At 40.6% G+C, this 25,408-nt stretch overlaps 1 protein-coding gene and 1 long non-coding RNA gene across 8 annotated transcripts in view; one reads left to right on the top strand and one right to left on the bottom strand.

Moving 5' to 3' along the window:
* The window catches only part of EXOG (exo/endonuclease G), a 32,847-nt gene extending 8,229 nt beyond the window's left edge, over positions 1–24,618 (bottom strand). For 6 of the 7 annotated variants that reach the window (XR_012041275.1, XR_012041278.1, XR_012041280.1 and 3 more), the window contains exons 1-6: positions 24,447–24,618; positions 22,981–23,130; positions 19,318–19,457; positions 17,468–17,544; positions 14,301–14,415; positions 783–1,538 (exon numbers count right to left, since the gene is read on the bottom strand). Coding sequence is in view for 1 of the 7 variants with exons in the window: in XM_072854776.1 (XP_072710877.1) it covers positions 1,077–1,538; positions 14,301–14,415; positions 17,468–17,544; positions 19,318–19,457; positions 22,981–23,130; positions 24,447–24,594 (1,092 nt within the window). In the remaining 6 variants the exon portion in view is untranslated. Of the gene's footprint in view, positions 1–283; positions 1,539–14,300; positions 14,416–17,467; positions 17,545–19,317; positions 19,458–22,980; positions 23,131–24,446 lie in introns of those variants that run through there. The other variant, XM_072854776.1, reaches the window with a different exon arrangement.
* A 121-nt stretch (positions 24,619–24,739) lies between these two features.
* LOC140647218 (uncharacterized) lies at positions 24,740–25,408 on the top strand. Its single transcript, XR_012040702.1, has 3 exons — positions 24,740–24,906; positions 25,002–25,130; positions 25,312–25,408. It is a non-coding gene; the product is annotated as an uncharacterized lncRNA (long non-coding RNA).

The raw sequence follows: 25,408 nt of genomic DNA, 5'->3' as shown, positions 1-25,408 counted from the left end.
GGATACAAGTCACACTAACATGTCTGAAATTCAAGATGTATACACAAATAAAGTACAAAACTAATGAAAAAAAAAATTCATTAAATCTCCCAAGCAGATGCAAATCTGAGCAACTTCAGTTGCTGCTGAAACAGAACTGGAAATGCATTTTTAGTCAATCTTCTGCTTTCACGTAGAAGTTTTGTTGCGAAGTTTATAGACCAAAGACTGATGCTGGGAAAAAAGCCAGTGAGTAACTACCACAAAAAACCAGCAAGCAGTGCTCACCTCTCAAATCAAACAATATGCAAGAAAACACGTTTATCCAAACTTAGTGGTGAAAGTGAAATATTAAGCTTACATTAATTTATGAAGCCCCCATCTACACTGGTAGCAACTTGTGTAAACTCTGCTTCTATAATTTTTTTTAAGAAATTGCAGAATTATACATGAATGGAAGAATTCCACTGCAAATGACAACAGTTGACAGCTACTGACATGCTGAAGTATCCAAAGCACACAAGGTCAGGAGAGGTAAGAGATAATCTGGTTTGGTTAACACAACTAAGTAAAGACTGTAAGGGATTCAGATTATGTTTTACAGGTCTCTAATAAAAGAGTGTTAAATGAAATATTTCTAAATTAATTTAATTTTTAAAAAATCCCAGAAAGTACCATTGCTTCTACAGCATCATACTGAAAGACACTTGCAGGCGGAATTACATTTAAACATGTTCCAGTTATACTCCCAAGGTGTCTACTGTCTATTTTTATAATATTCCTAGAAGGGATTCCATACAAACCCCAAGTCTGACGTCTCGCTTGGAAAATAGCACAAAGCCTTTTCTGGAGGTCCAGTAATCTATTCATGTCAGAAAGGGGTCATCTTCATTGCCCACATCTAAGTACTGCAGCAAACCATGTGCGTGCATCATGTTACACGAGAATGAGCGTTATTCCAAACCCACCAGCTTCCAAATGTTTCTTTATTGTTTTCACAATTCAAAATAGGATAATTCATAGAGTCCTTGTCTTTGTGTTTGCCTTCAGCTCCCCTTTCGAAGTACAAAACCCCAAACATCTTCCCGAACAAGTACTCAGCCAGCTTTCCCCTCTCTAGCTGCTACTTGTTTTTCCTGCAGTAGTTCTTCTTCCTTCTTCTTGTGAAGCTTTAGAAGATATTCATCAGGCTCAATTCCTGCCTCCCTTAACTCTGACATAGCTTTCTCCAACCGGTGCAATGTACGGGCACTCTGCACTTTTCGAGCAGTGATGTACAATGTAAATTCCTTGAAGCCCATCAGTTTACAGGTATCCACCTCACAGATATTTTTAACATCTTTGCTTTTATCCACCTGGGGGAAGAAAACTAAGCCCGACATTTTTTCCAGATCTTCAATATTTACTTGGAACTCAGTCAGCTGGTGACTGAAGCCTATGGGATCGTTTGGCACCACAAAAGCCCCCAGTACCAAGGGCTCTGTAGATGTGCTGCTCCGTCTGGCAAGGATCACCTTGTATAGGTGGGATGGCACAGCTACATCATCCTTTCCGATTACCTGTCAAAAGGAAAGTTATGTTACAGACACAGATCTTATCAGTTGAGGAGAAAAAAAGAAAAAAAAAAGATGTGAGACTACCCTACTACCTCTAAAAAGGACAGCTGCTCGCTCACCCTTCCCCCCGGTGGGATGGAGGAGAGAAAAATCGGAAGACCAAAAGTAAGAAAACTTGTGGCTTGAGGTAAGAACAGTTTAACAATTGGGAAAAAATATAATAGTAATGATAATAATAGTAGTAGTAGTAGTAGTAGTAATAATAATAATAATAATGTAATGAAAAGGAAAACAATGAGAAAGAGGAACAAAACCCAGGCAAAAAAACCAAGTGATGCAATCGCTCACCACCCGCCAACCGATGCCCAGCCCGTCCCCGAGCAGTGATCACTGCCCCCGGCCAACTCCTCCCAGTTTATATACTGAGCATGACGTCATATGGTATGGAATAGCCCTTTGGGCAGTTGGGGTCAGCTGTCCTGGCTATGCCCCCTCCCAGCTTCTTGTGCACCTGGCAGAGCATGGGAAGCTGAAAAGTCCTTGGCCAGTGTATACATTACTTAGCAACAACTAAAACATCCGTGTGTTATCAACATTATCTCATCCTAAATCCAAAACACAGCACTATAGCAGCTACTAAGAAGAAAATTAACTCTATCCCAGCTGAAACCAGGACAAGGAGCTACAGCACGTAACTACACATCAAAATAATGTGCGATGTTATCAGACTAGAAGCTGAGGTGGAAAAAGCACCTGTATTGCGTTTTGCTGCGATGGAGTTAATTTTCCCTAGAGCAGCCCTCAGTGCTGTGCTTTGCGTTGGTAGCTAGAAAGGCACTGATAACACACTAGTGTTTTGGCTATCGCTGAGCAGCGCTCCCACAGCATCAAGGCTCTCTCTTCCAACATTCCTCCCTCACCAGTAGGCTGGGGGTGGGCAAGATCTTGGGAAGGGACATAGCCAGGACAGCTGACCCAAACTGACCAAAGGGATACTCCATACCACATGATGTCTGCTCAGCAATAAAAGCTAAGGGAAAGGAGGAGGAGGGATGACATTCGTTATTATGATGCTTGTCTTCCAGAGCAACCGCTATGGGTACTGAAGCCCTACTTCCCAGGAAGTGGCTGGACATCGCCTGCTAACGGGAAGTAGAGAATAAATAATTTTCCTTTGCTTCCACGTGCAGCCTTTGCTTTTGCTTTATTAAACTGCTTTTATCTTGAGCCACGAGTTTTTTCCATCTTATTTTCTCCCTGCCCCCCGTCCTGCTGAGGATGGGAGTGACAGAGCAGCTTGGTGGGCGCCCGGCATCCAGCCAAGGTCAACCCACCACAGCCCATTTCATTGCAGCTCCTTATATAGCTGGTCAGGAATGAGGTAGTTATTTGACACCTGAACCTCTCTCTCAAACAGGAAAAGCAGGGCAAAGAACACTTCACTGCAGGGTTGTTTGGCCACAGTTGGTAGGAGACTTTCCCAGAAGCTTGCCTGCCTTTCTCCTATAACACCACTGACTTTATATTATACTGTTAAGAACAATGATGCAGACAAAAGGTTAAAAGATTAGTCAGTAATTGCCTAAATATTTGTAAAGATCTGCAACAAGGAGTTCTGGTAGAAGAATGAACTCAAATCTCCCAAGCAGATGCAACTTCAGTTATGGCTGAAACTGAACTGGAACCAAATCTGAAAGACACATTTGGAAACAGGGAGTCAGCCAAGACCGCAGCTCCCTAATGCTGGTGCAGATCTGTAAGTGTAGCTGACCTGAAGGGACGGTAGAGCTCCTTTCTCATACTGCATCACAGCGTTAATGCTTGGAAAGCTGTTTCAGTAACAGTGGCTCTATACTAAGTTCCTGACCTGACAGTTCCAAATCATGTGTTTTTTAATACGTATTTCAAATCAGCTCTAACTTACCTTCTGTCAGTTATTTTTTGTATCTCTATTACCCATACACAGGCTGTATTTAAAAGCTACATTACCTAAGTAAGCATTTTTTTGAGGGGACCTGGATATAAAGAAGTACATTCAGTGACTCAATACCTTGGCAGAGAAATCTATCCAAAGAAAATGCACCTATTTGTTCCATAAATTCACTATGACTCAACTTAAGAGCTTGCGCATGTTAGATTTCCTGCCGTGTCACTCAGACCGGGATCCAGGAATTCAACTGAAACACCAGGAGGGGAAGATCAGGACTCAGAATTCACATGAAATCTGTTAAAAACTCACACACACATGTATACAGTAGACACCCCACTCTGTGTCAGGAATAAGTCCAAGGGAATATACCTATTGATGATAAATGTAATCTCTCTAGTTTTCAAAAAGTAATGCTCATGCATGCACTGTATTAGGCTTTTTTTTCCTCAATATTGCTGAACTGAACCTGCCACGCCAACAAAGTATAGCAGGCTCACACATGGAAAATCTGAGTTTTGCATAACGCTTCTGTATAACTACCCTTCGAAAATTTGTACTTTTATTCTACTGGCAAAAGAAGAAAAAGATGCAGACACCCTACAAAAACTACAAAGGCATCTTGTTTTATACATAAAATCCAGTAATTTGGTACTATTTCCAGTATTTGCAATACCTGCAAAAGCAAAGACTGCTTGTTTTGATTTTTGACAGCTTTTGCTAGATACAGTTAAAATACAATTTCAGAGAAAGCAGGTATTTATTTCACTGCCACAAATGATCACATTAATTGAAAGTATTTTACGAACTAACCCAGTATATCAGTTCAGACATGCTTTATCCATTCTTATATTCAGTAGAACTCAAGCACAAAAGAAACACTTCCTATGTATGCTTTATTCTGAGAGTATTCAGCACTTTGTGAAAGAAAATACGTTTTTAAAACTAAACTTTGCCTGAACCTAAAACTAAACTACTGAACCAAGGTTCACATAAGTCTATTCCAATAGTTAACTAATTTCAGTTATGAATTCTTTCAGTGCTTGAAGTGTGTCTTCTACCTCTGTTGCCAGTTCTTTTAAGTGACCAGTATTTAAGTCTTACTGGTTAGACCAAAACCAGAGAAAGTACCTTTAGGAGAAAGGGAAAACTCTGATAAAGAAAGTTTTTTCATGTTTTGTACAATAGCATAGTAGTAACATTACTACTGTCTCTGGCAAACATGTGCTCTTAGATTTCTTTACTCTGTTACAGAGTATTTTCCTCCCCTTCCCTATACTAGGCTATTTAACGGCTTTGTTGCAGTTTAAACTTTTTTTGTTGTTTTTTTTGTTTGGTGTTTTTGGCTTGGGTTTTTTTTTTGTTTTTTTTTTTTTTTCAAAAATGATCTTGCTTATGCCACCAACCTTCTCCTAAATAAAGCTCTGCCTAGGCATCTAACAGTCATTGAAACTGGTAAGCAATAAATGAATGCCTTATTCCAAATCTACTTTCCCTTTCAACGATGACAGATGTCTTGATAGGGAAATTAGAGCTCCTGAATGTCAAAGTACTTTGCATTTAGCATTCAGTGTGGGTGAAACCAGAGTTACAGCTCCTCAGGATCAACTGCATAAATAATCAAAACCAACTGATGCACAGGTAATTTTAAAATATACTAAAAACTACTCATCAACACACTGTTATATCCCGTGGGTTAAAACTGAATTACAAAATGAATGGTGTTGGGACTTCAACCAAATTGAGATAGGTGGCACTTAAACCAGGGAGTACATGCAATGTATTGGTGGTGAGAGTGAGGAAGCCAAGAAGCATGAAAAGCCCTGAGCGGGAGAGGAGGGGGTTCACATTTCCACGTTCACCCAAGCGCAGGCAGTGACTGACTGTTGAAGGCAGAAGGCTGGAGTTTCTTTTCCCCCCTGGAGCAGGGAGCTTGCAGGGCCTGCACTGCAATCCCACCTCCTGCACACCCCTAGGACAGGGCGGAAGAGAAGGCAGAGGCTGTGCACAGCTGCGCTGCACCCTGAAACTTCTGCAGCCTCCTGAGAGAAGGCAGTAATGAGACTGAACCATGTTCCCCAGATTCCCTCTGGGACAGCGATCTCCTGACCTGCAGCACTCCTGTGCAGTATGGCCTGCACTGCCTTTCCCAGGATTCTTCACATACATTTTTCCACATGTATACGGACTAGGTCCTCCTTAGCTCGGCTCCCTCCCCTTCTCAACACCTCCCACACACATACACATACCAGCATCCTCTGCCTGTTGTGTAAAAGACTAGAGGAAGGGTGAACACGCAGATGGAGCTGCTACAAGTATCTCCAATTAGGGGGTATTTGGCATATGTAAAACAAACAGGTGAATGCGTGTTGAGTGAGCCAGCAGAGGGAACAGGGGATTGAGTCTGAGGACTGAGTGGGTGGATAGAAGGGCTGGGGAATGAATAGAACTGCACATAGAATAGTTAGGTATGAAATGGAAATGCTAAATGCCTAAAGTAGGTGTTAAGGAAAACAGACACTGTGCTTATGTAATATTATGCAAATATATATTCTATGCAAAATAATGCACATTTATGCATAGTATATGCCCCTGTGAAGGAGGGAAGGAAAGAAGGAAAGAGAGGACTAGTTCAAAATTAAAGAAGGGTTGGCCTTTTGAGAAATGCAGTTCTAAATACAACTCAACTCTATACAGGCAATGGCCATACATGTAATTTATGTACCACTTCAGTTCCACGTAAGCTCTCTTTTGAGGATTTAAATAAAATTTAAGTAGTGCTCAGGCTTTATACGAGTCCTCTGAATAGCAGTAAACTACTTCTGTAATTACTTCACTCAGTTCTAATATTGTTAAAGTGATTAAAACAAACTTCAGCCTGCCAAACGACCAGAGTCCACAAGTGTCCTTTCCTTACACAAAATGTTGCATAAAAGTTCTATCCCCAGCTCATTCCGCTGGAGGAGAATACCATCAAAGGAGGGTGCCTGATTTCTCTGACAAAGTAAATATGCATGACAAAGAACATACATGTTTTTTTCTGCAGTTTAATGCTTATCTGAACCATACACATGATGCATCACCAATAATTTATGCAGCCAGTGTGACCCAATGATTTCTGTTAAAAAAGGAAATGCGGTTCTGGAGCACGCCATAGTATTTCCATCATTATGCTCTGTAATATACCACAATTTGCCTTTTTTATGGGAGTAGATACAGAAGCTGCAGGTGAATGTTTCCGTAGAGTTGCTCCCCCGCCCCAGCTCAACAGCCAGGTAAAGAAGTAAAGCATGATTCTGCAGAAGTGAAGTTTGCAACAGAAGCAATAGGTAGGAAAACCAAACTCAACAATTCATTTCCTATTGCCACCTAGAGGATTTTCTTACCTAACTACAGCAATCTGAATCACTACTCTGATCTGCACCAACCCATTTATCTCAATGCATGCCTAACAGAGGCAGATAGCATATGCTCCTATTGTAACAGAATAGCAAATGCGTTAAGATTAACTGTGCACAGATGTTGACTTTGATTTGTGCTAGTCTATCCACAGGCAGCAGATGATCTTTCAACAATCAATGCCTGAAACAGCTATCTGTCCCAGCTGGAAAAGAGCAACCGTTTTTAACAATATCTGTGATTCAAAAAAAATCTCATGAGCTAATACAAGCAAGAAAATACAGCAATGGCCTGTTGAAAATCACTGCTGTCCCACATGCTTTCACACCATGTTGATAACAGACCACAAGGTAAATTTTTGTGTCACGCTTTGAAAGTTTCCATTTTGCTATTCCTATAAAATTTTGCTTAATCTTTCAAATTTTCAACAGCCTCGTAACAGAAAAAAAAAAACCCCACTCAAGCTAAAAGCCTTCTTTTTATAGCATTAAAAATACTCCTTTCCCATCATCATTTGGGAAACCAATGTGAAATTTCAGGTACTATTTCTCTTTGCTGTCTGTATCAGTTCAACATTAAAATGTTCATTGCCCTGACTTTTTGCAGCTGCTTATTCCTTTCACTTTTGCTTTGCTCTTGTTTTCTTTGGTGATGTGGTGCTGGCTGAAGCCCTATGACTGAACTGGTGTCGTCTAATAATGCAATATTATGATAATGTCATTTTCAGCATAGTGTTTATTGTTTTTTATTATTATTGACATTGTTATTGACATTCCACAAGTGTGTATAAATTTGTTACACTCCTCCATGCCCAGTTAAACGTGGACAGCTGTCATGAGGACAGGCCATTAAAATGTGTGCAATTCCTGACATTTAGAGATGTTTACGTATTGCTAAAACAACAAATGTGTTGGTAAGCAGTTATACAAACTTAAAAAGCTCACAGGGACAGATAAAGATAAGGGCAGAAGCAATATGATTTCTTAAAACAGAGAGAACTCAGTGGGCTTTGATAAATTCGGTCTCATAGCTAAGTCACTGGAGGGGGATTCGTCTTACACTTGGCTTTCCTCACGATTTTGGCCAAATCATTAAATTGTTCTTGGTCGTAGTTTTTAAAATTGGAGGAAGGACAAATTTGATAATATTTGTGAAGTGCTTAAGTATCACAATAAATAATGAAGACAGTTGCTAATGGCATCTAGGATGTTTTAGCATATGGCATTAACTAATGTCACCTTCACGGTAACATTAGATAAATGTCACCATCAGATAAATATGGAGCAAAGCCGTCCCTGAAAATGACAGTTTGGGGTTTATGAGAAAGAGAAGTCCATTCTTACATAAACAGGAGAAAAGGAATACCTAAGGTGTAATGGCAGAACACTTGAGAGATTATATTAGAAGAAAACGGAAGTGTTCTTCTTACTAGAAATTTTTAAAACATTCACAAATGTTATCCTATTTTCCTTTTATACTGAACTTGTTACAGCTTCTCAGAGTGGTAAGAAAATTATCTTCTTCTGAAAGGGTAGGAATAATTTTTAAAATAAAGGACTCATGAATCTAAAAGTAGTCTTTTGCCACCTAGTGACTAGAAAATGAAAATCAACCGTGAAGAGAATTAGCAGAAGGGACTAGCCTTTCATCAGTGAGAGCCAGCTCTGGATTGGCAATTATCTGAAATTCTCTTAAAACCTGGTAAACAGAAATCACATTCAATCATGACTTAACTGCCAGCATACACTGAAGAGTCCTGGCATCAGAGGATACCATCATCAAATACGTTAAAATGATAGCTCCAGAAATTCCCTCTACACTCCAGTAACCATTTCTTCCCTGTCTTTCTTTGTATAATAACCAGAGTTTAGAACAAAGCCATACTGCAAACCAGAACTGACTGAAAACAAGCATACACACAATTCTCTATGTAACAAGACTTCCATCTATGTCTGGCAATAATAAACTTAAGACTTCTGTCACATTTCTTGATGGACAGAATTCAAGGACATCATTGATTGCCGTCACCCAAAATAAGACTGTAGCTTTCTCTGAATAGGCATTTGTTTTGTTTTAGCTGTAACTTGAGGCATGATACTGACCAGGCCCATCAGATGCTTTACTGTAGACAGTACCATTCCTGCTGATATGACCCCAGGTTTGACAATCCAGAGCTTTATTATAATTTCATACTAAATTATGTATATAAACAGACTTTCTGGCAGTATAAAAAATTCCCTTTGTTATCAGTATAATTTTATTTACTTGATCATTGTGACAGTATTAACTGCCTTCACTCCAGTTCCTTACGGATTTGTGTTAGGCAGCACTGATTCTGTTGATAGTGTTTTTTCCCCCAATATTTGAGAGAATTCTGTCAGATGGCATTGAGAAGAATGGAGGGGTGTGAAGGCAGACGCAGCAATACAGAAAACAGAAAATACTACAGGTAAAAATCATAGTAACAATCTGCAACAACACTGCACAGCCAAGCGCTCCAAAATGCAAATGTATGTGCTTCAGGAAAATTTCATTTGTTATGACTGGTCTGATTGCTACTGCCAAATCATTTGGCAACCCTAAAAAAGAAAGAAAGGAAAAAAAAAAAAAAAAAGAAGAGATGGTAAACCCCACCCCATGCCTAAATACACAGTTATAGCATTAAAAGACAGACACCCGAACCCCCTTTTTTTTTTAAATAAAGAGGGTGTGTATACGCATTATGATACTGTATTTACAGGATGACAGGCTACTACTTCCACAGAATCCATTTAGGTTACTTAACACTGAATCCACTACAGTCCCTATCACCGCTCTTCCTATAATAAAAGAACCTTTGGGATGGGTACAGTGCTAAATAAAAGCAACCCCATAAATCTATCCTGCACCTTTGGTGTCTCTTCTCCTCCAATCTTAAACCAGTGCCTATTATTTTCATTTGTACATCATGTCTAAATTTAGGGCTGACAGAGCTCTAGTTGTTTACACCAGCTGATCTAAGATCTAGCCCTTTGAACATAAGTTTTATGGGACATGTATAATGGACCTAGATCCATTAGTTGCCTGTGTAGCCTTGAGACCATTTGGAGCAGCCAACAAATAGTAATAGAACCCAGGTTTATTTCCTCCTTTAACAAGGATTCCTTTCCCTATAATAGCTTGGCTAGGAGAAAACCTCTACTACTTCTGAAAGTTGACTGGGAAAAACCATAAAGCACCATCTTATATTTGAGAGGTGCAATTTGTTTCCCAGGGACTTATTTGCCACAGAACTAGATGACAAGTAAGTATATCTTCTGGTACAGTTATTGTGCATGTCTGGCCCAGCCTAGTCATTCATTTTTGAAAATTAAACAGCAGACATGATTCCAGGATGAACCCAGTGTATCATTAAGAAGTACAGAAAAATGTCTTCTTCAAACAACAAAATGTTATCTAAACTGTACTTTTGTTTGCCAACCATAGCCAATTCTTCTTACATTAGTATTTACTACGATGGCATTGGGAATAAGAAGGGTGGAGCGTTGAGCATGACGCAGTAGAATTATTGCAAAATTTGTATTTCAAACTCCAAATCTGCTGACAGAGGAAAGTCATTGAAGTGACAGTCACTGGAGAACAGTAATGTATAAAACAAGACAATGTCATTTTGATTTGATCTGGACAAAGATGAAAAAACCTGCATCTGCCTCTCCAATGACACAGAACAGATTTTTCCTGTTGGCAGTCTATTTTACATATATTCTCAAAATATGTTTTTCAGATACCAAGCACAGTCTTCAATCTACTCTTTGCAATAAAAGCCTCCGCTGGAGACAGATGAAATGACAGAACGTATCTGAGGATACAACAAGTTCAGCCAATAGATAGAACAACACTGGCATCTAAGGAGTTCAAGGTTAATTCCCTTTCTGGAATTAAACAGCAAATGGTACCAGAGTCCAAGCAGGAACTGGGAACAATGCCATGACCGATGCTCTGTTTTTCCTCTATAGTGATCTAAAAATAACCTTTTTGGACGTCTGATGAGAAAAACACCAGCCTGTAAAGCCATGGATACATATTTCACCACTCCTTTAGCCAAAAACAAGGAAACTAAGATTGAAGAGAGGATCTGAAAAAAATCAATGCAGACACATTCACTGTAGTACTTCTGTGTTTTCTTTTTTCCACAGTTCTAGTCTCAGAGGAGAAGAAAAACATTAGAAAGGAGCTCAGCCTTAACAGTCACATTGCCAGATTACAGGTTGCAAGTTTCAGCACTATTGTGTATACTACAGCGCTTTTCCTTAAACAGCACATACAAAGAAAAAAGACACCTTCTCACATCAGCTTCGTAAGCCCAACAATGAGAACTGAAAGCCTTTCATTTCTAAGTCACTTGTTTGAACCTAGCAGAGTTCACTCGGAAAGACAGCAAAGGGGTACCTTTCCTTCTCAATCAGCTGCCAGCTCTTAGTGTTTTGGTTTAGGGGCAGAATCCCAGACTGCCAAAATCAATGGCAATGACTGCAATTATATGCAAGGTATCAGTTTGAAAAGAACTTCTCTCCAGTGCCTTGACAGGTTGTGTTCCCTCTTCTAAGTGTACGTGTTGATGTAAGGAAAAAAAAAAATAACCGCACCAACATACCACTCCACTCTGAAGTCTCTCTCCCCAAAGGACAACTTCAATGCCAAGCACAGGAACTTATGCCATAAAGAGATTTCAAAATAACAAAAAAATTCTCAGCCTGTGTTTATTTACACTTAGGAGTGTACCCAAAGAGGACCCAAATCAAATAATTTAATATTTAAAACAAAAAAAAAACCCAAATCAACATTTTACTTTTCTCACCTGTAGACAGCATTATCTGTACTTAAATACAGCTTAAATACAAATCAATTTACATAATGAATCTCACCCTAGGAAGCTAAGCAAAGGATTTATGAATGTGGCCAAATGGTGAAATGAAAACATGAATACCATCATTCCACCGTTTTCTATCTCACACTGAACTTCACTTCATAGTTTATATGAAGACCAAAACTAATAAAACATTCATAAAAGACCGGAGTTGTCATCAAACCCAAAGATTATGAAGACATCTTGGCAACAGACAAGAACATAAGGATATGAAAATCAAAGCAGCACGGACATTTTGTGCCACTATTATTCCATCACCGTATCCTGGTATCAAGTTACCTTGAATAAAAGCAGTAAAATGCAGTGCCTGCTCCTATTTTTACCTGTGGAAGACTAAAATTTACATTTCAAAACCAAAATGGAGAGCAAAAATCATTTTTCAGAAAATGTAATCTTTCTCTTCTAAGTAAACACTTTCTCTACAGAAAAAATAGAAAAAGATGACCAAGATTACAGTGAAGCAGTTGATAGATGCAGTTGATAGATGATTCAACTGCTTCCTGGAAAATCATTTTCAGTTATAGAATGTTCAAGTCAGCTCAGGATTTTTAATTCTTTGCAATGCAAGACGAATACATGTTTTTAGGGATAAAAAATAAATGCAATATCCTGACAGCTACAAGGAGGCAAATTCCAGGAAGCTATGTGCAAGCCTGGTGAACTCTTACGCTACCATTTTGCATGACAGTAAGCCAAACGCTCAGCTCGACGCTGTTGAAAGGGAACATTTCCCTCCTGCTCCCAGCTATGTGCTTTTGGACATATCTCATGCTGTCACCAGTAAGCGCTGGACTCCTCTGTGCGCTGCTGAATCTTTCTACAGCAGTAGAAAACAAGCCCAGTAAGCAAATAAAGAGTCTGTTATGGATGGTTTTCTATTGCATTGGGTAATTGCATCTTGTGGAAGGATCTGATGGTCATCAGCGCTGGCAGACAAGGTAAAGGACTGGAAACTATAATGGGCAATAGCTAAGTCAGCACTCTCCCTTTGGGTGGCAAGGAACCATTGCCAGTCTAAAGCTGGCTTTGCCACTAACTTATCATGTGGTATTGGTCATATCCCTTAACCATGGCTTATTTATCCACTTGAAAACGAGCACAGCTGTCACCTTCCTCATAAAGATGGGGTGAGAGCTGGAGTCCGGAGTTTCATGTCCAGTGAACATGAAAAAGATAAATTATTATTACTGCATTTTCATATGCATAACATATGACTGGAAAAAAATAACAACAAACTCAAAACCAAAGCTGTGATTTCATCACAGTCAAGGTTATAGACATGTGCAGGTGGGGACATAAGAGACAGTTTTTAAAGAAGTAAAAAGTTAAAAGTGAACAGGAAAAATTACATTCTGTCATGACTGAGTTCCAAGTTCAATCAAATGGAAATCAGCTGTGTAATTATAGTGGAGAAATAGTGCCTAAATCTTACCGCTAAACAAGCCAGTGTTGAAAGCTGAACATCTCTCTCTTTTGACTCTCTCATATCCCTCTGAAACAGGGGCTTGTTTATAGCAAGCTCATTCATTGCTCCTTAGAGAACTAGCTGGACAGCTGAATCACTCATGAGCTGAAGCTGCAGTTGATCCAAGTACTTATTTTCAAGGAAAAGTGTTTTTTCAAGAGGTGCAAAATACAGCATTTGTTATTTGCATTACACTAGCTTTCATCTAGCAACTGAAAACAGCAATAATATCTCATTACAGTAAGGGCAGAAGGTAATACTCTCTCCCTCAAACACCTTACCATGCTCAGATCCTACAGATGTCTAAACACGTATTTACAAAGATAAGTCAGGATAAGCAATAATAAATTCACCTCTCAACATGATAGCCTTTCCTATCTGTCTATCAGTGACGGGTTCTAGAGACTGTGCATGATCAATTCTAAATTTTCAGAGTATTTTAAGCAGGTAATAAAAATGAGGGACCAAAAGAAGAAAGGGGGTACCAGTACCATGAACCAGTGATTACACTGCATTTACCTAAAACCTACTGAACTTGAACAAAGTCTGTCAATTTACTTTGGTACACTCAGAATCTCAGTTGCAAGGCCTCATCTAAGTGATGCATATGGGATATCAGCAAATAACTGCTTTTGAAATTAATGGCGCACAGACATTCCAATACCCTATATAGTTTTGAGAAACCCACATTACCGTTGTATTGCACTGTTTCTAAAATATATCAATAAATGATTGAATAGATGCCTACACATCAGCAAAACCCACTAACTCTCTGCTTAGATACTGTCATGTATTATAGAAGTCAGAAAACAGTTTTACTGCAGACTGTGAACAGACATTTAAAAGATCTCTCTTTGTAAATAAAACAAATTATTTTAAAATTATACTTTTTCATGTGTAGGCAAGATATAACATCTCTACTGAACTTGTCCCAACTAATATTGAACATTTTGTAATTTTGCATGTACTAGGTTGTTTAACTTTGTTTTATCAAGCTACAATATCAATTTTAAATAAATAAATGACGTATGACCTCTGCACTGTTAACCCAGCAACATATATACATACCTGATAAGTAACACTCCTCTTTCCATCATCATTTGTCTGAGGCAAGGTCAGAGGTCCAGAAACTACCCAAACATCCTCAAATCTCTCGGTCAATTCCCGACAATACATTTCCATTCTGGAACATATTTGTCAGATAGCATAAAGTCAGGCGGGAAAACTTAACATAATAATCTTTGAAACATAGTGTGAAGGGCAAGATGAACTACTGACAGCTTTGGGAGCATTTTTCCAAACTCACATGACTGACTCACAAGCCAAAGCAGGTAAAACGCAGGCCCAAGTCACTGGCCCCAGGTTCACTTAGTTACAGATAGGTATGTGTTATCGCACACATTTGAAAACAGTTTCTGTAGCCTTACTACCTGTCCTGAAGATCTGAATTTCCTGAAAATCTGAGTTCTCTACTTACTCCCACACTTGACACTAGAAAGATACTGTTGATGGTCACTTGGGATTCGTAAGAGACTTGTTTTAAACAGCAGGTTGTGGCATTCTTTGAAAGGTTCTACCATATTACTGGATTTGTACGTTCCTCCCCAAGGAATCAATGTCCTGTAACAGACAGCTCTTTCCATAGCTCAAAGTACTTAGGAAACTTCTACATGCCATTCCCACTAAGCCTACTTATTGGGTTTTTTTATATAAAACTGTTTAAAAATGAAGTAGTAACTCCAGAAACACTAACATTATTTTTGCTTTTTAAACTAATTGATTCAGTTTATAGCACAAAATATTTCTCCAAATAAGGAGGTTTCTGGATCATGCCTATTTTACATAAAACAAAAGATTATAGCCAGTCTTTGATCTAACACCCCAAGTGTTACAGAAATCACACACAGTGAGCACCCATTGGTCCTTTACTAAAGATAGAGTTGTACTTCACTCAAATGGACAAACAGACCAGAACATGAGACAGATGAGCCCAGCTAATCTGGCTGCCTCTGAAAGGGGGAGATTTCACCCCCTTCTCTGTCTCATCCCTGCTCCTCATACCTCTCACCTGGGCCACCTTTAGCACTCTTCATCTGTCAATAACCCTGAACAAAACCGGTCCTTTTTTTGTGCTGGGTTAGTGAGTTAAATCAGCTCACGCAAATCAGAATGAGCAGGAATGAGCCCCGCGAATCAGAATTAGCAGGAACGAGCCCTTTCTTCTTTGGTAATAGTGAACTGCCATATGATACGCCAAAGCATTGACCACACACTAATTTTTTTCCTGCTGTCATCAGCTTTGCTTCCAAGCAGCTCAGCTCCTCAGGCTGTCTCATGGCAAGCAATACAAACACCACCTGGCACAAGGAAAGAATGGGAATAAATGCAGCTAGGGAGCAAACTGCTTTTGGTGGCAGCAGGGACAGAGATCAGATTACACTGACCATGAAATCGCACTAAAAACAAGACAGAAAATTACAGTTAAACATCAGGAAAGAAAAAAGCATGCATGTTGGTGGGAAAAGAATGAGGAATAAATACTAAGGTGCAGTTAGAGCACACCACTGAACCAATCTAATAGCTTACTATCTAATAGCTTGCTGAAAGACGCAAGTCCTGCTCTCCCCTTTCCTACTGCTCCCCTTGACTGCTCCAGCTGAACAGTCCTACTCCATCTTCCGTGTTGGCTTTGTCACTCATCTCACCAGTTGATCCAATTTTCTAATCTGGCAGAAACATAACCAAGCAAAACAAAATGCGTATCAGTTTAACTGGGTTAGCAAATGGAACTGACTCGCTGCAGTCAGGCTAGTATCAGAGCTGGAACTGGGAAAGCAGCAAAAACACATGGCTGGAGGGTGAATTACCACTTTAAAAAGCAACAGACTGTTAAACTGACTAAACTGTATTGTCTACCTGCACCTCAGAAGACAATTCAAGAAGCAAGCAATTAAAAAAAGAGAAAGGAAAAGAGTACTGAAGCCAGGAAGGAATACAACACATGTGAAACATGGTATCCTTAAAACAATTTATCATTAAACAAGTGACTGACAAAACAACTGGCACAAATACCTTGTTTGTGTATTTAAACTGTGAGGATAGGGTGCTGGGGTTGGGAGAAAGTGATAATAGCTGCTTAAACTGTGGGGCTGATAGTGCCAGGGGAAATTTTCAAACACTCCCCATGATTTCCTGATTAGGCAGAGATCCCACTCAAGGGAAATAAAGAGGGTTTCCAACCTTTAATTGGTACAAATGCCTAGCTTTAGTATAAGGAAATTTTATACTCAAATACTTGAGGTATTAAAACAATACAAAAACCCCCTCTTAAAATGTTATCGCATTTTATTTGTCTATAAAACAGTATAACCTTACTGTATGCCTCATATGATTTGATATGCATTCTTGTAAAACTGGAAAGCAGTGTGCAGGTGAATGATGATGCATTTTTGACAGACTTTTAGTACAATACTGTACATAATTTTGCTAACCTTCCCTTGAGCGAAGCTTGCGAAATTCATCATTTTCCCCTCCTGTTTCTGAGTCTTAACATTCTGTAAGTCCTATGCAAGAAGCACTGGATGAATGCTACTTTTATTAATGTTCTTCCCTGCTCAAAGGAAGGAAAGAATAAAAATCCTACGTGAAGAAAGTTTAAATTTATCAACCACTCACTTCACCTCAAAGCCGATCCAGCTGGCGTTCACAAGTGACAGAGAACCTGCCTGACTGCTACTTGGAAGCCAGCACTCGAAGAAATACCTAAGACTTGAAGTAGTCACGACTCAGAGGGAGCACTCAGTTCTCCGATCCAAAGTGAATCCATGTCCACATACAGAGATGTGAACACTCTCACACTGGAAGCGCTTTTTTGAGGAAGAGATGTTAAAGCAAGATCTAAACCCTTTCCTTGTTTCTACTGAATTTCCCTTAAGGACAGAGATGTTAGGCCTGGTACCTTTACCAACATCAGCCAGAAGAAGTAATTTTATCTATTCTAAATAAACGTCCTCTACAGCTTGACTGAATACAGAACTAAAGTAGTCATTATGCTGTTCTTGCACTGTGAGGACTGAGCTGCCTTTCACTTCAGAGGAAGCTGCTATGATCTCTACAGATAGCCTATAAAGTGCTCTAAAATACTTCGATGTGAAGAAGCTTTAATAATATAGCATTTTTTATTTGTGTCACTGCCTGATATTTTTCACTTAGTTTACTTACAAGTCATTTCTCACCTGTTCCAAAATCCAGCATTATTTTCGTAATTCTGAGGCACGATGTTAGACAGATAAAACGTTTCAGCCATAGCTCTCTGCATAGAGAAAGAAAAGAATATAATTCCATTGAAACATTTACGAGCTGAAAACATATTTTAGAAGTTTTTGGATCAGAATCCACTTCCAGTTTAGTCTTAACATTATCAACACAAAAGGTCAGATAAAACCTAAGTCAGAATATCTACAAAATTATTTTGGATTAAGAGGTGCGTAACTGAGGTGCAAACCTTGCAAAATGTATCTACTTTTTTTTTTTTTTTTTTTTAACAGAAACATAGTACAAGAATGTCCAATTCTAGAGGCACAGGAATTACTATGTCACCCAGTGTCAGTTTTATAACACCTTTCGAAGCAACTAGCTACTCTTCTTTTTGAATGGGAAGGATGCTTTCACCCATACTTTTCAATTATTTGACTGCCTAGTGGCTAGCTTTTTCTTCCCCTTACAAGAAAAGGCTTTATTAAAAATATTCATCAATATTTTACAAATAGATAACATGCAGGTGATTAAATGATTTATGAGACCATAATGGTCAAACACCTACATATCTGCTTAATTTTATCTTTAAAAAGTGTCATAAATCTCTCTGAACTGAAGCCCACATGTCTCCAGATGCAAAGGACCTGGCACTAAAAAGCACGCATATACAAGCAAATATGGGAGAAAAAATTTCCAAGATCTTAACCCAGGAACTTCGCAGGTCCTGCACTTGTCAATATTTTTCACATACTACTTCTTCAAAGTGAAGGGGCTGACAGAACTCCTTAGGATAATAAGAAAACACTACCTGCACTAATTAAACTGTGAAATTAAATTTTTATAACCCTGTATTGGAAAGATTGTATCATCTCACCGCATTTCAAGCCAGGTCCAGGATCTCTCTGCACAGGTAGCTCACCAGCAAAAACTCCCCAGATATCACAAATAAATAACCACAAAGACACTTCCAGTAGAAATAAAATGACTGGTTCTTTCATCCACCACATGCCACTGCGCTGTCACTCTGCCCCACTGCATACTATTCTGCCTGGCAGAAATACAAATTCAAACTGCTTCTTAATTGACAAATTGCTGCATTAGGCACATTTCACAGGAGGATCCAATAAATCCAAGGCTGCTTTGTTAGTCAGCCAAGGCATTAGGGCATGCTTTTCTTACAGATCAAATAAATGGCAGGTGAAGACATTTTATAGACTGAAAGAACTATGGCAAAAGAAGGTTCTAATTTACCTCATACACATTGCCAGAAAGAAAAAAGCCTTTTAAATCATCCAGGCAATCCCCTTGCCAATACAGAGCAGTACTTAACAGCATCTTTGCTTTGCCCAGTCTAGCTTTAAACATCTCAGCACCTGTTGGCCAGAATGAAGTCATCGTTCCCTGTCTCCCTTTAACTGAGCTTCAGAAGACACTTTTGAGGTTTGTTTGGTGAAGGTTATCATCTTCATTTTACAGGTAGAAAATGTGACATGCAAGAGGTTGAAAAGACTTGCTTAACACTATACTGTACAAGATATACTCACATCATCTCTGCCAAACAAGCTAACCTAGGTGTGATTTAATGAAGAGAGGTATGTCACTAGAGGATGCACCTGATTTAGATGACTGAAGTAGACTGTGAGAGCATCCTACAGTGCTCAGTCAGGAACAGACCTTGTAACTCCAAGTCCAGGTCTGTGCATTAATAATGAGATCATGTTCCATCTCAAAACAAACTGCAAAAGGAACATTACACATTACTTTTAAGGTCTTTTGACCCTTTCCAACTGATAAACACAAATTAAAAAGAAAGAAAAAGAAATCCTACTGTTGAAAATTTGTTATCTCCCGCTGGTGCCATGTGTCCTCGTGACCATCCGCTCCCAAGGTAGTCTTCATTGACAGCACTAAACATTAGAGGGATGTTAGGATCTGGTCTGAATTTACAGTGCCTTCGGTCTGCATTGCCTGAGGAGTAACACACTGAATTGTTAGGTTATCATTAAACCATCATAACAAGACAAAAATAACTGGTTCTGTCATATCTTGCCAAATGACCCCTGCTTAAGCATTCAACACATTAATCTAAAATTGGGTATTTTTCTCCTCAACCACAAGAAAGAATAATTCTGCTTAAATATCTGTGCTCCAGTTCTAAATTCTTCCCCACTATATGCTAGAAATTCTAACATGCTTACTGTTTTATAGAGAAAAACAAAACCAAAATACTTTTGCCTTGTCATAAATGCAGATTAATATTAAAGGCAAGATTGGTAAAGATATAAACCAGTATAGAATCCCTTTTTAGGACAATGAAGATATACAGATCTTTACCAGCTGCAATTCCATTTTTATGTTTGAGCCACTACAAGTATTTCTCCTTTTCCCAAGACTACCCTGGAAGTGGAATGGGTGTATCTTGATGAAGTTACACTTGCTAAAATAAAACTTTCTCTTGAATGGGTTTATTAAGTAATTTGTTCTTCATGGGCACAGAAATAAGTGTAGAGCTTTCCTGTTCCTTTCCAAGATTCCCCTTCTGCCTTTCCAGACATTTGGGAATTGTGCACAAAAATAACTAGGCCTAAAGTCTTCTGGTAGACAAAAACATTTTGGGGGGAGGGTTGTGGGGGGAGCTAACTTAACTGTTGCAGAGATGGCAGCCCATTCTAAGCTGCTGTCTTTGCTGGGGAGCTTGTGCCTTCTTCCCAGGTTTACTGACCATACACCTGCATTTGTGTCCTTGCACTGTGCAAAGTCCCAGTCAACTCTGTGGAAAAGAAATTACTCTGAGTGGGTTGCAACTTTGAGACCACTTCATCCCAAACACTGACTGCTTCCTTGGAAAAGCAATGGCCAGAAGAGACTTGCATGAATTAATCTGGCACTGACAACCTCCAACAAGACACCATCTTTCTTAAGAGAATGGCCGGAGACCCAAGAACATCCATAGTTAAGGAAGGTACTCCAGAGAAGCACTGGAGGCATGCGCAAGGGTTGACGCAGCTGTGCCTGTGCAATGGCTCCACACAGGCAGCGGCACAGTGTGCAGCTGGAAAATAACTGGCTTAGAGCACCATCACTGCTGTCCACAACTTTTTTTCCCAAATGCCAATATAATTCAAAGTATCTACAGCATACTGATTTTTTTCTTTATAAAATTCAGGGGGTCATCTTAGGCATAATTTGACAGATGCAATATACAGGACCATTATATAGTCTCTTTTCATTTAAGCATGAATCAGGGCCTGCACACACCAGAGAGAATTATCCTCAAACTTGGTACTTTATAAAGCAGTTCCTGTTGCAATACAACATGAGGGGCAATTTTCAATAGTGATCACTGCTAGTTGTTAAAATTATTCTTTCTTCTGTAGCTGACTGTGCATACACACACAAACTGCATACACTCTGCCTTTTTTGTCATGTCAACGTTATCACTGAGCACATATGCACCCTGCCCTTCCTTGAGCTCCGTACTGAGAACAAAGTGTGGTACACACTCTCCACTTGGGAGCTCTCTGAAGAACCCAAGAATATGCAAGGACCACAAAGAAGAAGGGAAGGGGTGGAAAATGAGCATGCATATGGATAATGTATCTCTTGGAAACCAGTGCCTGTAAGCAATTTCCTCTTCTTTGCTGACCATCTGTGCATAGGTCCATGGAGATGATGTCAAAACAGAGTTGGTCAGAGCATCTTTATGCAGTGCAGGTAGAAGGAAGGAGCTTCACTTTTCTTTTCTTTTTTGGTAAAGCATGTGACATACTTTAACACAGGATTGATGCTTAGGAAGCAACACTGACAAGTTTATCAGCATGCAAAACAACAGAATTCTTATTTTTTAAAAAATCATATTTAATCTCAGTATTTAAGACAATGTGGAATTTATCAGTTAAACTTGAAAAATGGAAAATATACCCTCATTTATTCTCTGTTCACTGCTTTGATAAAATCAGATAATTTCTTCTGTAATCAGATTTGTACATCTCATTTACATGTAAAGCTAATTTCTTTCCACCACGTTTTTTAAGCATTTAAGTTATTACTTATCAATAAACTAAATTTTTTTTACATCACATGGTTTCAAAACTCCAGTATATGAAAGGTTTTTGTGACTTTCCCTGAACAACACAGTTCCACCTCAAATCTCAATTAGAGTAGCTATCAGACATAAATCAGAGCTGAATGCCTCAAGATGCTTAATTTCAACTTGCAGGTTAGTTCTATCTGATCATTTGGAACACATTTTAACAATTCAGCTGTTAAGGCCCACTTGAAAGTAAGCCTGGAATTACTGCTTTCTTCTCAGAAAGAAGTGGAATCAACGATGCTACTTAGGGTTGGTTATAAATATTTTCAGGATCACGCTTTTAATTTTGAAAGGTAATTTGAAGACAGTGATTAAGATATATTTAGAGGGCTACTGCGCTCATAAAACACTTTACAATTATTCAGTTACCTCCATTACTAATAATTTGCCTTATAAAAGCTGAACTAATGCTATAAACTTAATTTACAATGACTGTATACCACTTATATTTCATTCACCATTGACAGCAAAATATCACTGAGCATCTGCCTTGCATAAAGAACAGGCGAGAGAGTATTAGATAATGCGCATCAGAAAATACAACAGAACTGCATCAAAGTAAATAATGGCTGCAGTGAGTAAGTATGCCCTATCTAGCTTTGAACAATTACAACTGTTGATGCCCTTTGCTCCGTTTTCATCTCAGAAATGGACATTCATCTTTTCCTTCCAATTCTGAGCAAGATCTGTAGATGAAACAGTCTGGCCACTAAAGGCGCTGACTCCACAAGCATTCACACATATGGGGCAGTACCTAAACTGACATAAATTGGCCCACAGAACTAGCTACACAAGCGAAGGAAGCACAAGCAATTTTTATGCACTTGAGCAATAACACTGAACTTTGCAGGTCTGAATCGGGTTAAGAAAAGTTTAATTTTCAGTTTTTCATCTTCTCTCCATTCATATTTAAAAGAGGTAAGTCAAGCTTCCCTCCTGCAACATGAGCTACAGTGGTTACACTGACACAGCTATATTGATCTGGTGCCTACAGACTGTTTCATAAATTCATAACAGAAATTTCTCACAGAAGATAGCTCTAGTTCTTCTTTGTTCTTCCCTTTCATACTCAGCCCTTGGTCCAAGTGTGTCTTGCAGGCCTCAGGATGTTGTACGTTCAATACCAGACTAGTCCCAACAAGAGAAAAAGTACTGAAGAGGCCTGCCAACCTGCAGTGACATCTCTTAAATCACTGGCAACATCAGCCTTAATACTGTCATGAAACTGACATCCACCCAGAGGCCTGCTGCCTCCAGTGGGATTGTGAATGGGTGGAAAAATCCATACCTAGAGACCACTATAGGATTTTTCTCCCTGCCTGCTCCTGGGTTCACCTTCTGTGAACTGTAAAGCCCATTCTGGGTGCCATAAATGTAAGAAAATAAACAGCTACATACCCAGTGTCTTCTGTTTCGAAATATGTTCAATCACCCATCTAGGCACCCGTTTTGCCTGGTCATAAGACAGTGCATGATTTGTGTAATGTTTGGTCTCTGTTCCAGCTTCAGGGAATCCATATTTTTCCAGCAGAGATTCTTCTACTGGTTCTAAGGAGAAAAATAAACAGAAAGCCATCCAAAGATGAAATGTGATCAGAAACAAGACAGTAAGAAAAGCATCTCCATGGATGTAAACGTACTGTATAGAGACCTACTTGACGTTACTGCCACAATTAAGACCTAAAAAAATATTAAAAGAGAGCTATCCAGTGAAACTCCCTTCTATCAAAAAAGTTGTGCTTTTCATCATGTCCTCACATGAGGATCTCAGCTCTGGGACTAACTCATCCACTCCAATGCCTACACACATCTACCTAGCAATCACTCTGGGCTGGCCTTCAGAAGCAAAGCTATCAGATATTTAGGGACAAATCAGGCAACAAGGAATTATGTACACAGGAGATCAACACACACATTTCACCCTTCAGAGCTGGAAATCGCACTCCTCCTCACAAACTGAGATGTACGAGTTGAGCACAAGTGTGAGTCCTGCCCTCACTGGGAACTCTTACACTCTGCTGAATGAATGAAAGCTTCACTTTGAGATTGGTTTTTTTTGCAAGGAACATTTTTCTCTCATGGAGGAATATTTACAGCCGTCTTACTGACTTCCTCATCCTCCAGCCATTTGTTCAACAGCAACTCGTGTTTTTAGAGCCCCTCTTCCTGTGCTTTCCAACACTTTGATACTTTTAAAGCCTTCAGGCTGCAGAGAAAACCATTCATTCCCACCAGGCCCTGGTGCCCCCCAACAGCCCCCTCCCCACACCTCACACCCCTGCCAGCCCCCACGGCGAGCGGGCCAGGGCCTTCCCAAGCAAACAGCCAGGGAAGCAAGAGCTGAAATTTAGCTATGGCCTGACCTGAACTGTGTGTTTAAAAGTAAACATATATATACATATGCGTGTATATATTATGCAGACATTAGCAGATCACACAGGGCAACTGCTCTCTGCTCCCCACTGTGACACGGGACATTTGCAGCCATCGTGGCAGCCACACGAAACCACTCTCCTCGCATGTCACCAACATTTCCGTGTGAGCAGGTGCAGCAAGGGGAAGCTGCGTTTTTAATGCAAGTTACAGCCCAGCATCCCCAAATAACCTCTTCCCCCCTCAGCCCAGCGCAGGTACTCGGGGAACTCCCCGCCCTCCCGGCCCCCTTTGAGCACCCCGATATGGAGGCAGCGGGGAGAAGGCTGCTCTGAGGGGAGGGAGCGGGTTTAGGGGCTGGGGGGGCGTCTGTGGGGGATCGGAGCCACGCTGAAGCACCGCCGTCCCCGCCTCGCTGAGGCACCGCCGCTCCCGCCCCGCGGAGCCACAGGGCCGCCGCGCCCGGCCGCCGCTGTGCCCGCGGCTCTTACCCTCCGGCAAGGCTCGCCCAGGCACCAGCTCCGGCTGGTTCTGGCTGCGGAGGAGCCGCCACGCAGTCCAACACGACACGGCGGCGACCGTCGCGGCCCCGCAGACGAAGCCGCCCAGAAACCGGCGGTGGCGGGGAAAGGCCGCCATGGCGGCGGGCCGGCGCGGGGGGGTGACGCGGCGCCACGCTGCGCCGCAGCGCCCCCTGCTGGCCCGCCCGCGGCGGCGCGGGCGCCTGGCTGCCATGGCGGCATCGCCTCAGCGCAGCGGCCTCGCCGCGGGGAAACGAGACGCGGGGAACGAGCGAAGCGGGATTTGCCCGAGCGCTGTGAGAGAGGGAGAGCGAAGGCGTGGGGCTCGGCCTCACGGGGACTACAGGGACCGCCCGGAGAGGGGTGGCTAAACTAGTCCCCAGCCTGTGAGGCTGGGGGCCATGGCCCTGGGCCCCAGCCCCAGAGGAAGGTGCGGGGTTGGGTTTAGTCACCATTTGGTGATTTGACATCAGGCTTTTTGTCAGGAAAACCACCAGCCCGATTATTACTATTTTTCCCTCACAGGTGCCTGCTAATGTTCATATTGGCTCATATTGGCCATTGGTCCACTTGTAAGCACTTCCAACCCAGCACCAAGTGAGAGGCATTTTTGCTGAAAAAAAGGACCAGTTTAGCAACGGAATACACCAAAACGTAAGGGCTGCATTGCCATGCCATCACTTCACTGCAGGCAGCTTGCCTGGAGAGGTCCGGCCATGCTTCCATTTGTGGCTGAGGCCATCTTCTTGCCTCATGTTGTGAGGATTACAGAGTTCACTGTCCGGCTACACGTACAAGGAGCTCAAGCTTTTTATTTTTTTTAACCTTTTTCCAGGTCCAGTTCCCCTGCCTCACTGAATCTTGTTCGGTACTCAGCTGAAGCAGGGAAAAAAGAAACCCAAAACCCATGGTGGATGGAAGCTGCATCTCAG

Source organism: Ciconia boyciana, chromosome 2 (assembly GCF_034638445.1).
Source record: "Ciconia boyciana chromosome 2, ASM3463844v1, whole genome shotgun sequence".
In the NCBI taxonomy this organism is placed as follows: Eukaryota; Metazoa; Chordata; class Aves; order Ciconiiformes; family Ciconiidae; genus Ciconia; species Ciconia boyciana.
This window is presented reverse-complemented; position numbering and strand designations above follow the sequence as displayed.